This window comes from Neofelis nebulosa, chromosome 5 (assembly GCF_028018385.1).
Source record: "Neofelis nebulosa isolate mNeoNeb1 chromosome 5, mNeoNeb1.pri, whole genome shotgun sequence".
Lineage (NCBI taxonomy): Eukaryota > Metazoa > Chordata > Mammalia > Carnivora > Felidae > Neofelis > Neofelis nebulosa.
Genome location: NC_080786.1, coordinates 41,306,356 through 41,320,507, shown reverse-complemented (window position 1 = coordinate 41,320,507; position 14,152 = coordinate 41,306,356). Strand labels below are relative to the sequence as shown.

Genomic DNA, 14,152 nt, shown 5'->3' with positions numbered 1-14,152 from the left:
TTCTGCACTGACAATGCGGAACCTGCTTGGGATTCTCTCTCTCTCTGTCTCTCTCTGCCCTTCCCCCACTTGTGCACTCTTTCTCTGTCTCTCTCTCAAAAATAAATAAATAGGGGCGCCTGGGTGGCACAGTCGGTTGAGCGTCCGACTTCAGCCAGGTCACGATCTCGCAGTCTGTGAGTTCGAGCCCCGCGTCAGGCTCTGGGCTGATGGCTCGGAGCCTGGAGCCTGTTTCTGATTCTGTGTCTCCCTCTCTCTCTGCCCCTCCCCCGTTCATGCTCTGTCTCTCTCTGTCCCAAAAATAAATAAAAAAAAAAAGTTGGAAAAAAAATTTTTTTTAAATAAATAAATAAATAAACTTAAAAAAAAAAAAAGACATATCATATAACTTCACTCATATGTGGAATTTAAGATACAAAAAAGATGAACATAAGGGAAGGGAAGCAAAAATAATACATAAAGAGGGAGGGGAACAAAACAGAAGAGACTCTTAAACACAGAGAACAAACAGGGTTGCTGGAGGGGCTGTGGGTGGGAAGATGCGCTAAATGGGGAGGGGGCATTAAGGAAGACACTTGTTGGGATGAGAACTGGGTGTTATATGTAGGGGATGAATCCCTGGAATCTACTCCTGAAATCATTAATACACTATGTGCTAACTAACTTGGATGTAAATTAAAAATAAATAAGTAAATAAAGACATTTTGAAATACATTATAAGCAAGGGACTTGCCAGTTCAACACATGTCTCCCCACATAACCAAATACTCCTTGGAGTTGATGTGTTTCTCTTTTCCATTTTATATATTGACAGGGACCTTCTGAATCCTGTGCATTGAGAACCATAGGTACAGTGTTATAGTGTTGATATTTCAAAGTCAAAACAGTTGGATCACAAAAACTGAGATTTCACATGAGCCAAAAATTTTATTCAGTTTTTGTTTTGGCAAAATACTGACAAACTACAGCACCAGTCATTCAAGTACAGTGGTAGAGTAAACCCCTACGTTATTTCAGAAGCTTAAAAAATGCTTTATAGTTAATCACGTTTTAAAAGTTCCTTTTTTATACTAGATGATAAGTATAGAAATTGTCCTTAGAAATCCAAGATCTGCAGTCATTTTTCTAAATGTATAACTTTAATTTTGTTCATCTAAATATTAAAAAACAGTTTCTTAATTTCTTCTATTCTGACAGAAGTTAACACATTTTATGAATTCTGTTTCTTCAGGTTTGTTTTGAATAAAAAAAAATAAGTGAGAAAGGAAACAAAACAGGTTTAGAGACAGACCAACCTGGTTTTAAATTCTAGCTGTCGTTCCTCCTCACTATGCAGCCTTCAATAACTTCTATAACCTGTTGGTGCTTGAATTTCATCATCAATAAAATAGTACTAGCGATACATACCTTATTGGGTTGTTAGGAGAATTTTTAAGAAGGAAAGCTTTATACTGTGCTTATTATTTTTGGCACACAGGGTCCATCCAACAGGTGGTAGCTGTGTGGATGTTATTAGTGGAAACACTTTTATGCAAACAGCCCTTCCTTGCTTTATCATTTTCCTTATCCTGTCCTTTTTGCAGTCTCCTGTGCAGATTCCATGAATCATTATCGGGACTCTCAATACTCTGGAGCATCCAAAGTAGCAGGATTATATTCTTTCTAGAGGGTTGGCGTGGCCAGTGACTCCACCAATTTGTTAGAGAACTGCTCCTTAACAGCCATAGTGTCTTCTGGACAAACTTCTTTTATATTAACAGGCATTATTTCTTTAGAATATTGTACTCAGCAAGTGGATGCTTTTTATCAACAGTATTTTGACTTTTAATTCTGGATTTTTAAAGGAACTATAAACCATCTTAGTGACCACTTTTGGTATTTTATAAGATGTGTTTACACCCCCTCACCGGATTGTGTTTTTATATCAGAAAAATTTTTTTAATGAAGGAAGGGTTGTATCCTCTCCATACCCTCCGTAATCAGTTAAACACCACAAAACATTTATGTCTGGTTATTTTTAACTTTCTTTATTACCACATTCACGTATTCTTTTATTAGCCATTGTATTCAATGAATATTCGGTGAAATATGACATTTCAGGCGATATTCTGGTCTCAGGGATTAGGAATGATCTATATATCTAAAATTTAAGGGGCGCATGGGTGGCGCAGTCGGTTAAGCGTCCGACTTCAGCTCAGGTCACGATCTCACGGTCCGTGAGTTCGAGCCCCGCGTCAGGCTCTGGGCTGATGGCTCAGAGCCTGGAGCCTGCTTCCGATTCTGTGTCTCCTTCTCTCTCTGCCCCTCTCCCCTTCATGCTCTGTCTCTCTCTGTCTCAAAAATAAATAAACGTCAAAAAAAAATTAAAAAATAAAATTTAATATAGAGGGGAGTCTGGGTGGCTCAGTCAAGTGTCCCAACTTTGGCTCAGGTCATGATCTCACAGTGAGTTCAAGCCCTGCATTGGGCTCTGCATTGAAAATGCTTCAGATCCTCTGTCTCCCTCTCTCTTCCCCTCCCCGGCTCACGCGCGCACACACACACAGTCTCTCTCTCTCTCTCTCAAAATAAATATTAAAAAATTAAAAATAAAATTAAATAGATGTGATTACTCTGTCCTCAAAGAAGTTTCTTCTTTTCTGCTAGAATATTCTCAACTCTATCAGGTAATGAGCCCAACAAACTGTCTGACTTTAGGGTGATTCCTAAGTGGTATTAAGGTAGAAGTTTATCTAGTTGTTTTCCCAGCTCCCTTTTCAAGAGATCCCATCCCAGAATGTTTCCTCCCCTTTGCCCTAATACAATCACATGCTTCCAGCCCTTGTGGACCCTCTCCTTTAATTAAAGCATGCACCTAGTGAAGACCCTGGCATTAGTAGCTCAAATGATTGGAAGTCAGTGTGTGAACATCTTCCAGAGGTACCTGTGAAAATAAGATAAAACTAGATACTCCTGTGTGAGGTCCCTGGCTGAGTTGCTCTCTGTAAGCCGCTGAGAAAATAGCCTACTGTGTGGTTGGTCCACGTTAAACTGTCTTGAACTTCCCCAGCAACTCCAGTCTGTGAGTGACGTGTCGATAAGACCAGTGAGTTGGGACTGAGCTAGAAACAATCTACATCCACACAGCTTCTTCTGGATGCTGTTACTGCAGCAGGAAAATGATTTTCTGATCTACCAGGCAACTGTTTGTCTTTTAACATAGAACTGGACAACACTGGTTTTCCTGTGTTCCTCTGCGGAACAGGTGCAGACAGGCTACTTCCACTAATTTTTTTTTTTTTTATTCCATTCAATGCTGAAAAGATATTTTGGTATCAATTGATAACCTTTTCATACCCATCTCATCAGTTCCTTTTCTAACATTGATTTAATTCTGTGATTATTTTTTCCTAATTGCTTTGTTCTATCCCAACAGCTGGACACCATTCACGTCCTTCAGCATTTTGAGCCTCTGGAAAGTATGTATAATTTTGTTAGTGTTCAGCAGGTGGAAATTTGAATCAGGTGGAAATTGACATTACCCAATATCTTGTTCTTTATTTATATTGGTCATTTCTTAGTGGTTCGAAGTGAAAAGACTGTCTTCTTTCACCCTTTCAAGAAAGTAAGAAAGGGAATTATTTTGTATAATTTTATCTGTTTATACATGATACATACATTCGTAGACTTGAAAAAGACTTACACTTTATCTGGTCAACCCCCATACCATATTCTACATATTCATCTTTAATGGAAGAGGAAAAGAAGGAGCCAGGACACTAAATGAGTTCGCCAGAGGCACCACAGCTAATGAGTGGTAGCGCTGGACATAGAATCTAAATCTGCAAAGTTCTAGTCCAGTGCCCTTGCTTTGGAAGTAAAAAGGAATCACGGTCAACATAATGCCTGGTCTCAGTTCATCCTCACTTGATTATTAACCTTCACTTTATCCCCAGTTCCACACATCCATTTGACCACCACATACAGTCTCTGACTTTCTTCATTGCAATTGGTAATGACCCTGGTCATCTCAGTATATTTCATGAGCTGATTCATTTATGGTAAAACGTATACTTTTATTTAAATGCCTTTTTAATGAAAGCTTTCTGAATTCAGATACACCAGGAATATAGTTTCAGTCTTTGCTTTTATGTGGAAAAATGTTTTAAATCATTTTATACCGACCTTCATTTAACATTTTCAAAATTACTGAATACTTTTTGGGCAAGTGAATTATCTGGTGTCCTAATCAATTGAATATAGTTCACTTCAAAATTTTAAAAAGCTATTTTGCTTTAAGCACCTAAGGAATACTACAAAAGGACTTCTTGAGGCCCATTTTAACTGCTTCTAATTTAAAGTGGCTTTCTCATTTTATTTTTTAGTGATCACATCTTTTGAAACTAATAATGGATATGATATTAAAAACAACCTGGACCAGATGGTTTACATCGTAAATGAAGACACAGACGACTTTACCAGAAATGCTTATCGGACACTAAGGCCCTTTGTCCTCCGGGTCACTGACTGTATGGGCCGAGAAATCATGACCATGCAGAGGCCTTTCAGATGCACCTGCTGTTGCTTCTGTTGTCCCTCCACCAGGCAAGAGGTCAGAGAACACAAGTCTAATTCCTTGTCTCTTCCTGATCCAACTCTTGACAGTATTGCTGTGCTCCTTCCAGAATGACATATGAGGGGGTTTTCACTGGCTCTGCTGGTCAGACTGAAAGAAGAGAGCCGAGGGGGTGAAGGGGGATGGGGAGGAGGGCCGCCAAATTGTGTCACCTGAGGAAAATCACAGAGGGTTTTTTTCTTGTGGGTTCTTGTCTTCTGCTAGTTGGGGCTCAGGTTCAAATCAGGATTGTTTATTTGGTGACCACAGTTCTGTCGGTTGTGTCTACTGAGTTAGAAATGTATCTGTTACCTAGAACAGAAGTCACACACATTTGTCTAAATGCACCTACCTATCCCCAGATAAGTTGTCCCTAGACATAATTGTATACTTTCAGAATTGGAAGAGACTTAAAAACTTCTTTTTTTAATGTTTATTTTTGAGAGAGAGACTGAGTGTGAGCAGGGGTGGGCTGAGAGAAAGGGAGACACAGAATCCAAAGCAGGCTCCAGGCTCTGAGCTGTCAGCACAGAGCCCGATGAGAGGCTCAAACTCACGAACCACGAGAACATGACCTGAGCTGAAGACTGACGCTTAACCCACTGAACCACCCAGGCGCCCCTAGAATTGGAAGACACTTTAGATAACTGTACACTGTCCATCCCAATCCACACCTTGCCACAGATAAAGAAAGGGTGGCTCAGAAAGTTAAGCACCTGATGAGCGTGCTACACTCCACCAAGTACTGGAACTAGAAAGCAGGTGTTCTGAGTTACAGCTGGGTTCCTCTTCTACAACCTGTGAGGCTCTAGGAAGGTTGTTTGCTGCAGTGAAAAGAAGCAGCTTTAGACAGAGGTCAACAAGAATTTTGAATTCTAGATACGCCTTCTATTTATGTTGGTATAATTTATTTAACCTCATTGGGCCTCAGTACTTCCGTACATAACTATGCATAATATCCCGTGGAATTACTGGGATATATAAAGACAGATTATATTCAGTACCAGCACTTCCTGAATGTTAGTTTATTTACAAGCCTTTCTGTGTTTTGATGTCCTATAACATGGAGATAATAATGGTACCATCACGTAGGATTGCTTTGAGGATTAAATAGTAAATGAATGTTAACTGTCGTTACAGTACCTGGCAGGTAGTACAGCGCTCAGAGAATGTTAGTTGTTGTTCCCAGGTATCTTCTCTCTCACTACTGTGTTTGTAATAACAGCCTTAAATTTTTTTTTTAACGTTTATTTATTTTTGAGAGAGAGAGAGACAGAGTATGAACAGGGGAGGGTCAGAGAGAGGGAGACACAGAATCTGAAACAAAAGGTATACAATTTACCACACTTCTTTTTTTTTCTCTTTAAAATTTTTTTAATGTTTACTTATTTTTAAGAAAGAGAGTGGGACAGAGCATGAATAGGGGAGGGTCAGAGAGAGGGAGACACAGAATCTGAAACAGGCTCCAGGCTCTGAGCTGTCAGCACAGAGCCCGACGCGGGGCTTGAACTCACGGACCGCGAGATCATGACCTGAGCCGAAGTCGGCCGCTTAACCGACTGAGCCACCCAGGCGCCCTATAATAACAGCCTTAAATTTGAGATGAATCTTCACCTTTAATCCTCAACCCTTTTGACGATACAAGGAATTCTTCGTATTGATGAGTTCGGTTTTTTCTTCTCAAATGAATTTTTTTTTTAAAGTAATTTACCTGTTTACAGTTTTTTTCCCCCTTAGGCTTAAACTTATATGAGATCTTAATCCTAGGAAGTTATCAAATTTATATGCTTATGTATATGTTTGAATGTATATATGTGAACAATATTTTTTTTTTTAAATAATGCCTTGATTTGGCAGTTTGTGAAGCTGTGTAGTCCTGCCCTTGAGACCCAGTGGACTCAAAACTGTTAGAAAAGTATAAATGACACCAGAAGAGCCATCAACTCTGAGCTTTTACTAAATAATTTAATTTTATGGCTCATGTTATTATTAAATATGAAGATCTTAGTTCTTCACAAAGGAATATTATTAAAGATGATTAGTTAAAACAGGGTAGTGGACAATTTTAAAACTTGGAAAAATGGCTTTATATATTCATACATACATCCTTTGTTTCCACAGTCTACAGTTTACAGAATGCCTCTTTTCTCTTTCTCTTTTCTATTACAATTGTCATGTCTGAGATTTAAGTCTAGGAAGTTACCTTGTTACTTTGTCATGGACCGTGCCAGAAGACATGAGGCACCTAGAGCAGAGACAGAGAACCTTATTACAGCACAGGAAGCAGTACCAGCGTAAGGAGCCGCATGTTGGTATAGACCCCTTGCCCCCAAGTTCTCTGGGGTTAACTCAGAGGAGCGGGCAGGTGTGCATACAGCTGAGAAGCACTGAGCTTGGAGAAATGATCATTGTATAACAAGCAGTAAGTCTGTCCCAAAGGGAAATGTGACCTCACCTCTCAAGGCCTTTCACTGACATACACCCCTAAGAAATAGCCTGGGGTACAATGGAAGAGTCTGTATCATTAACATTTTTTCCAGTCCTTGCATGAGGGAAGAACGTACGGTGTGTGTGCGTACGGGTATATATGTAGCCTCCTTCCCTCTGTCACTGCTTCTTTGCAGCTGGAGGTGCAGTGTCCTCCTGGTGTCACCATTGGCTTTGTTGCAGAACACTGGAACCTGTGCAGGGCAGTTTACAGCATCCAGAATGAGAAGAAAGAAAATGTGATGCGAGTACGTGGGCCATGTTCAACCTATGGCTGTGGTTCAGATTCTGTTTTTGAGGTAAATGTAAAAATAACATTATTAGTATTTTTTCAACATGTACAGACAGACCTTAGAATTGTTTGGTTTTAGATTATTTTTTCACATGAATGAATAAAGTAGAAGGAGGAAAGAGTTATCGGTTGACATATTTGCAAATTATTGTTGGTGGATTGCTTAATGTTTCCCAAAATGTGAGCTACTTTGTTTATGATTTCAGTGTTTGATGAAGATGAGAAAGACCCATGTAAAACACTAAACCTGAAAGAAAATAGCCCAATAGATTCTGTTTATTTTGTTCTTGGTTGTATTTAATTAACCATTTTTACCAAAGATTTGCAGGATTGGGATACAGGTCCTGAGCAATGAAAGTGCCCAACAGATCACAGAACATATGGATCACCCCGAGATTGTGCAAATCGTCTATCTGCATGGTGGAAGTCTGTGTCCTCAAGAGACAGGATAACACTGATAACATAGTTAAAACTCATAATAGATTATAACATTTTCTCAGAAAAATGAAAAATCCTCCTGTTTTGCCTTCATTTCACTGACTACAAAATGATTGCTTATTATCCTATGAATTTGACAAAGGAGATTCTTAGAAATATTTCCTGAGCTTCTTAGAAGATGTCTTGCAATTCAGCAAGGCTCTTTATCTAAAGTTGCTCATTCAAGTATTTTCTATGACACCCAATAAACCTTTTTAGTTCTCCAGGCATTGCTTATTTGTTAAAAGACCATTGTAGAGAAATAGAAAATGTAGCCACATTTCAGGGGCAGAGTATATAGGATCATTCTGATCGCCAAAAGTTAGCAAGTGCCTGAGTCCCCCTTTGAGAAGCCAAAGCTCTTCGGAATTCTGACATACAACAGGGTGGATTTGACCCACAAAAACTTGACTGATTATATGAAGTTTGTGAAATACGTAGAATTATGCTTCCTTACTTTTGTTCATGTGTTTCTCTAGACTGTAGAGACTCCCTCCCAATCCCCAATTCCCACCCTTTACTATATGAAGAAGAATTTCAAAATCAATTCAAATCGTATCTCCCTCAAATCATACCTCATTTGCTCTTGAAAACAAGAGCATTGGCCTGAGAACTGTCAGATAGGCCCCAGTTCTGTTTTTTGAGTTTTTTGTTTGTTTGTTTTAATTCAAGTCAGTTAACATACAGTGTAGGCTTGGTTTCAGGAGTAGAACCCAGTGAGTTCTCTCTTACATACGATGTTCAGTGCTCATCCCAAAAAGTGCGCTCCTATCACCCATTTAATGGGTGCCTATCACCCATTTAATCCATCCCTGACCCACCTCCCCTCCAGCAACCCTCAGTTCTCTGTCTTTAAAAGTTTCTTATGGTTTGCCTCCCTCTCTGTTTTTATCTTATTTTTCCTTCCCTTCCCCTATATTCATCTGTTGAGTTTCTCAAATTCTACATATGAGTGAAATCATATGATATCTGTCTTTCTCTAACTGACTTGTTTCACTTAGCATAATACCATCTAGTTCCATCCATGTTGTTGCAAATGGCAACATTTCATTCTTTTTCGTTGCTGAGTAGTATTCCAGTGTGTGTGTGTGTGTGTGTGTGTGTGTGTGTGTGTGTGTGTGTACGTACCACATCTTTATCCTTTCATCAGTTGATGGACAGGTGGGCTCCCTGGCTAACCTGGCTATTGTTGATCCCAGCTCAGTTATTAACCAGTTGCAAGGCACCTAACCCATCTTGGCCATAATTCCCTATTTGAAATTATGTTATTACTGTTATTAATTTCCTGTACTGTATTTATGCTTATCTCAGTGTAAAGTGCTTCTAAGTAGAAGAATGAAACGTATAGTACTTTTTAATCATCATTAAGTCGCATGCTTCTCTTTCTAGGTCAAATCCCTTGATGGTGTATCCAACATCGGCAGTATTATTAGGAAGTGGAACGGTCTGTTATCAGCAATGGGGGATGCTGACCAGTTTGAAATTCACTTCCCGTTAGATATGGATGTGAAGATGAAAGCCATGATTTTTGGAGCCTGCTTCCTCATTGTAAGCCTTTTCCTTTTGACTTGTCTTGAGTGAGTTATTCTTTCCAATGAGATGCAGTGTAGTATAATAGAAAGGCAATAACATTTGCAACTAGGCCAGTGTCTGTCTCTACCACTTACTAGTGACATGTTTTGCAAAGTGTCGAACACTTCCCGGCCTCATTCTTTTTATCTGTAAAATGGAGACAAAAATACTTAGATTTTTTCAGGGTGATGAACATTAGTTATCATCTGAGTACAGGGGCCAGAAGAGTGCTTGGAGAATATTAGACATCCAGTGGGTGTGATTGTCATCACAGCATGTTATTTGTCTTTCTCATTACTTAAAGATGCCTGTCCTTTGACTTCTTGAGAAAATAAAATAACTCTAGAGCTGATTTCCTTTCCCTCCACCTTATTGCCTCTCTGTCATTGTACTCCTTGGTGCTGTATCTTCCTTAGGTTTAGTAGGCACAGTTCCCTTGCTGTATTACTGGCTGATTAATGGCTAATATTCATAAGTAAAGCATAGAAATGAAATGGAAAATATTTACCCTAAAAATGTAGTTAACGTACTGCAATTGGTATATTTAACATTTAATTTTGATTGTCAAGTTTTTCGTCTTTTTAACAATGAAAATTTAGTTAACTGGTACCCCCAAATGGAAAGGTTGTTGGCTACCAATAGTTCCAACTTTTTAATTGCTGCTCTTCATATTAGGTCCTCTTCATAAAGATTTCATTAGATTTATTTATTTTTAACTAGAAAGAGGATTGCCTGATAAATTATAAAGGATAATATTTTATGCATTGCATCTAATTATGTATCCATCTGTATACATACAGTTGTCTCTTTTTTTCTAATATATATATGTATATATTATATATATATATGTATATTTTTTTTTCTAATTTCAGGACTTCATGTATTTTGAAAGATCACCACGACGTTCATCAAGATAGATGGACACAGCAAATCAACAATTATGGTTAATTAAAAAAAATTAGAGAAGTTGGATTGGGCTTATAATCCCCTGAATTATTTGCAAATATATGTATCTGCTTTTGCAGATTATTTTTACTGGGTATTAGCTCTGACAGGTAGGCTGAGTGTAAGGGCAAGAACACGTGTTTTAATTGATTGAACCATGTGTTTTAATTGATTGTCTCTCTGTCTACATGGTAGACTAGGAGTTCACCTTGAAAAAGCTATAACTCATTAACCAAGTAAACATAATACAATGAGCTTGAAAACACTTTACTTACCCTGAGATAAGGGAAAATGAATCCCAGGGCTCTCACATTAATGGGTCATGAAATGGCAAGCTTTTTAGAGCAGTCTTTGAGATAGAATAAAACAGCTTTTATCCCCAACCCTCTCCAACCTGTCCTCTCCATCAACTTGTCCTGTTACTGAAGATAAATTTGATTCTAAGTGAAAAGAATAATACTCTTGACCTTTAAAACAAAAAGGAAGGTAGGCAGAAATACTGTGTGTTATTGTACAAGGAAAAATTTACTTGTGCATATGTATCAAACCTTGTTCTGAAAGTTTATAAGTTTCAATGGAAAATTTGATTTTATTACCAAACAAAACATTTTTTTAAAAATCGTAAGGTTCTATTTTCCATACCTATTCCCTCATTCACTAGCGTGGTCTATCAGGACCTGCCTGGACATGGAGTCAGGGTCATCCTATCAGGAAAAGAGGTGACAAGGGCCACAGCTTGTCTAGATCTCTGAGCAACTCAGAGACATCAGTGTCCTTATGAGGAGCTTGCGTTTAATCTATTTAATCTCTCTTGGCCACAGATGCCTTACATATGAAATATTTTGGCCAAATCTCAAAGATTGCCTATTGAACTTTCATATCTCATGGGGTGTGACACAGAGGAGATAGTTTTTATTTTTCTTTCTTTCAGGATCACTGATAATCACCATGTTTTTCTAACTGCAGGAGTTGAAGTTGGGTTTCTAAATTTTGAAATGTGGCATTCTGTGTAGCACTTTGTAAAAGCAAAACTATGAATTTTGACGTTTTTAAATATTTCTTAGCTGCTTTTTATTTAGATGATAGATAAATCTGCCTGTGCAAAGAAGATAATAAAACTTCTCTGTGAACTAGAGCTTAACAGTAAAATTCTGTAGGATCGACATGGTTCCAGTATAAGCATACTTGTTATTAGCTAGTTAAGAGCACAGTGTATTGGTGAATAGTTGCTGATGAATCAACCTGTGTCTTTTGTACTCTACCTTCCTATCTGGACATGGACTGTGTTTTTTCAACACAGCCAGTATGTAGAATGAAATGTATTCTTCTCCTTGTTAAATAAAGCAACTCTAAGTGTTCTCTGATGGGATTACTCGGAGATGACAGACTTTGCCCACAATTCCTGTTGAAGTCAAAAAAAGGTGCTTCATTTTACAATTATATTTATCTCTTCATGGTAAAGTTGTTTTATTCAGCTTCTTGTAATTTCTATATTTAGGTGCTACTGCTAGCTTTTTTTTTAAATGTTAAACTGCTGCTTTTCTAAAAAGTACAATTACCTTATATTTGAAAATACGATTGCAGTCTTAGACATACATATTATTTCTTATAATAATATCTGACATTTTATATAGGAAATGAGACAATAATATTGAGAAAGTTGATCTGTACAAACTTCCTTTTTACTTGCCCGCATCCCTACATCCCAAGACCTGCTGCATAATGCTAAGAAAAGATTATTTAACATATGACATTTTAAGTTTCTGTTCAAAGTTTTCATGGCATTAAGTTGTCTCTTACAGTTATTATCCCTCTTTCTTTAAAAGTAATACTATTTGCCTTATTTTTTTATACTATGGTTCATATTATAGTTTCATATTTCTTAATGGTATTTCATTGTGTAAAATTGATCAGAGTCACTAAAAAAAAGCTACTCTCTTTGTATTTTAATGCTTCATCATATTGTTTTTGGCTTTTAAATAAATATAATATGGTTTATAGTGAAATACTGTTTTATTTTTTGACTTGTGATTGAGTCTTTGCTATAGACTGAATGCTTGTATTTCCCCCCAGATTTATGAATTACCCCAATGTGATGGTGTTTGGAGATGGAGACTTTAGGAGGTGATAGGACATGCTGGTGGAGCCCTCATGAATGGGATTAGTGTCCTTGTAATCTGTCAGTCCCTTGATCTTGGGTTTCCCAGCTTCCAGAATGTGAAAGATAAATATTTGTTTTGTAAGCCACCTGGTCTATAGTACTGTACAGTTGCCCAAATGGATTATGACGGAAATTGGTTCTGAGAAGTGAGCGTGCTGCTATAACACACAAATGTGGTAGCAGCATTGGAACTGGGTAATAGGCAGAAGCTGGATTTTGAGATGCATTCTAGAAAAAGCCTAGATATTTTAACAGAACTTTAAAGGCGATGCTGTTGGGAGCTTGGAAAGAAAAGATAGACATAGAGAAAGCCTCAGTATTCTTAGAGAATAGCTAACTAATCCTGAACAGAATGTTGGTAGAAACATGAATTGGTAAAGAGCATTCTGATGAGGTCTCAGATGGAAATGAGGAACATGTTGTTGGAAACTTGAGGAGAGGCCCTGTTTATTACAAAGGGGCAAAGAACTTGGCAGAATTGTGTTCATGTTCTAGTGTTTTGTGGAACATAGAATTTGCAAGTGATAAAACTAGAGGTTTAGCTGAAGAGAGTTCTAAGCAGAGTGTTGAAGGTGCAGTTAGGGTCCCCCTGACTTCTTACAGTCAAATGCAAGCAGAGAGAAGTGACCTAAAAGCAGAATTGTTAAACAAAAGGAAGCAGAACTTAAAGACTTAGAAGATTTGCAGCCTATCCATATAGCAAAAAATGAGAACATTGAGGATGTGGCCAAGGTACTGATAAAGAAATTAATATGATTGAGCCTTCTGAACAGAAGCTAGGAAACTATTCTCCAAGACAATGTAAGAATGACCCTGAAGGCGATTCAGTGATCCAAAGAGCTGCTGCTGTCATTATAGGCCCTGATGACAAGGGCTGAGGAGGCTGAGTGATCCAAAGGAGGGGCCTTCAGCACCTGTGGGACCTTTCTGCACACTACGTGACACTACCTTACACGGGGGGCTCTGCTCTCCGCACTCTCTCACCATGCTTCTCCGCCACCCCAGATGTGGCTCTGCTGGGCCCCAGTATGGCATGAGATTCAGTGGCCACGTGTCCAGAGGGTGTAGGCAGAAAGTGTGGGTCCATATGGCCCCATTTCTGTTTATGCTCATAGTGTACAAGCCAAGGGAGCATGGCTACCTTCACCTAGATTTCTAGGGACAGGGCCATCTGGGAGAGCCTTGGGCTTGGCACCCCAGCCCTGGAGACCCACAGGGCCCAGGCAGTGAGTCTCTGCAGGGAAGGCCATTCTGCCGAGCCCTGTGGGTAATACGGCCACCCCAAAGGGCCCAGAAGACAAACCACTGAGTCAAAGATTATTCTTGAGCCTTAGGGTTTAATGTTGTTTGTACTGTTTGGTCTTGAACTTACCTGGGGCCTGTCACTCCTTTCTTCTTTCCTATTTCTCTCTTTGGGAATGAGAATGTCTATCCTATGCCTGTCTCACCATTGTATCTTGGAAGCACATAATTGTTTGTTTTTGCAGGTTCACAGAAGAAGAGGACTTTGCCTCAAGATAAGTCATACTTGAGTCTCATCCATATCTTATTTAGATGTGACTTTGGACTTTCAGAGTTTTGAGTTGATGCTGGAGCAAGTTAAGACTTTTTGGCTGTTTAGATG

The 14,152-nt window shown here is 38.6% G+C and overlaps 1 protein-coding gene across 3 annotated transcripts in view; it reads left to right on the top strand.

The window, feature by feature from the left end:
• Positions 1 to 12,373, top strand: part of PLSCR4 (phospholipid scramblase 4) — a 138,531-nt gene extending 126,158 nt beyond the window's left edge. For 2 of the 3 annotated variants that reach the window (XM_058730142.1, XM_058730143.1), the window contains 5 exons: positions 3,416 to 3,458; positions 4,365 to 4,591; positions 7,219 to 7,380; positions 9,240 to 9,398; positions 10,295 to 12,373. In XM_058730142.1, the coding sequence (XP_058586125.1) occupies positions 3,416 to 3,458; positions 4,365 to 4,591; positions 7,219 to 7,380; positions 9,240 to 9,398; positions 10,295 to 10,339 (636 nt within the window). In that variant the 3' untranslated portion in view covers positions 10,340 to 12,373. The remainder of the gene's footprint in view (positions 1 to 3,415; positions 3,459 to 4,364; positions 4,592 to 7,218; positions 7,381 to 9,239; positions 9,399 to 10,294) is intronic. The other variant, XM_058730144.1, reaches the window with a different exon arrangement.
• Positions 12,374 to 14,152: the final 1,779 nt, after the last annotated feature.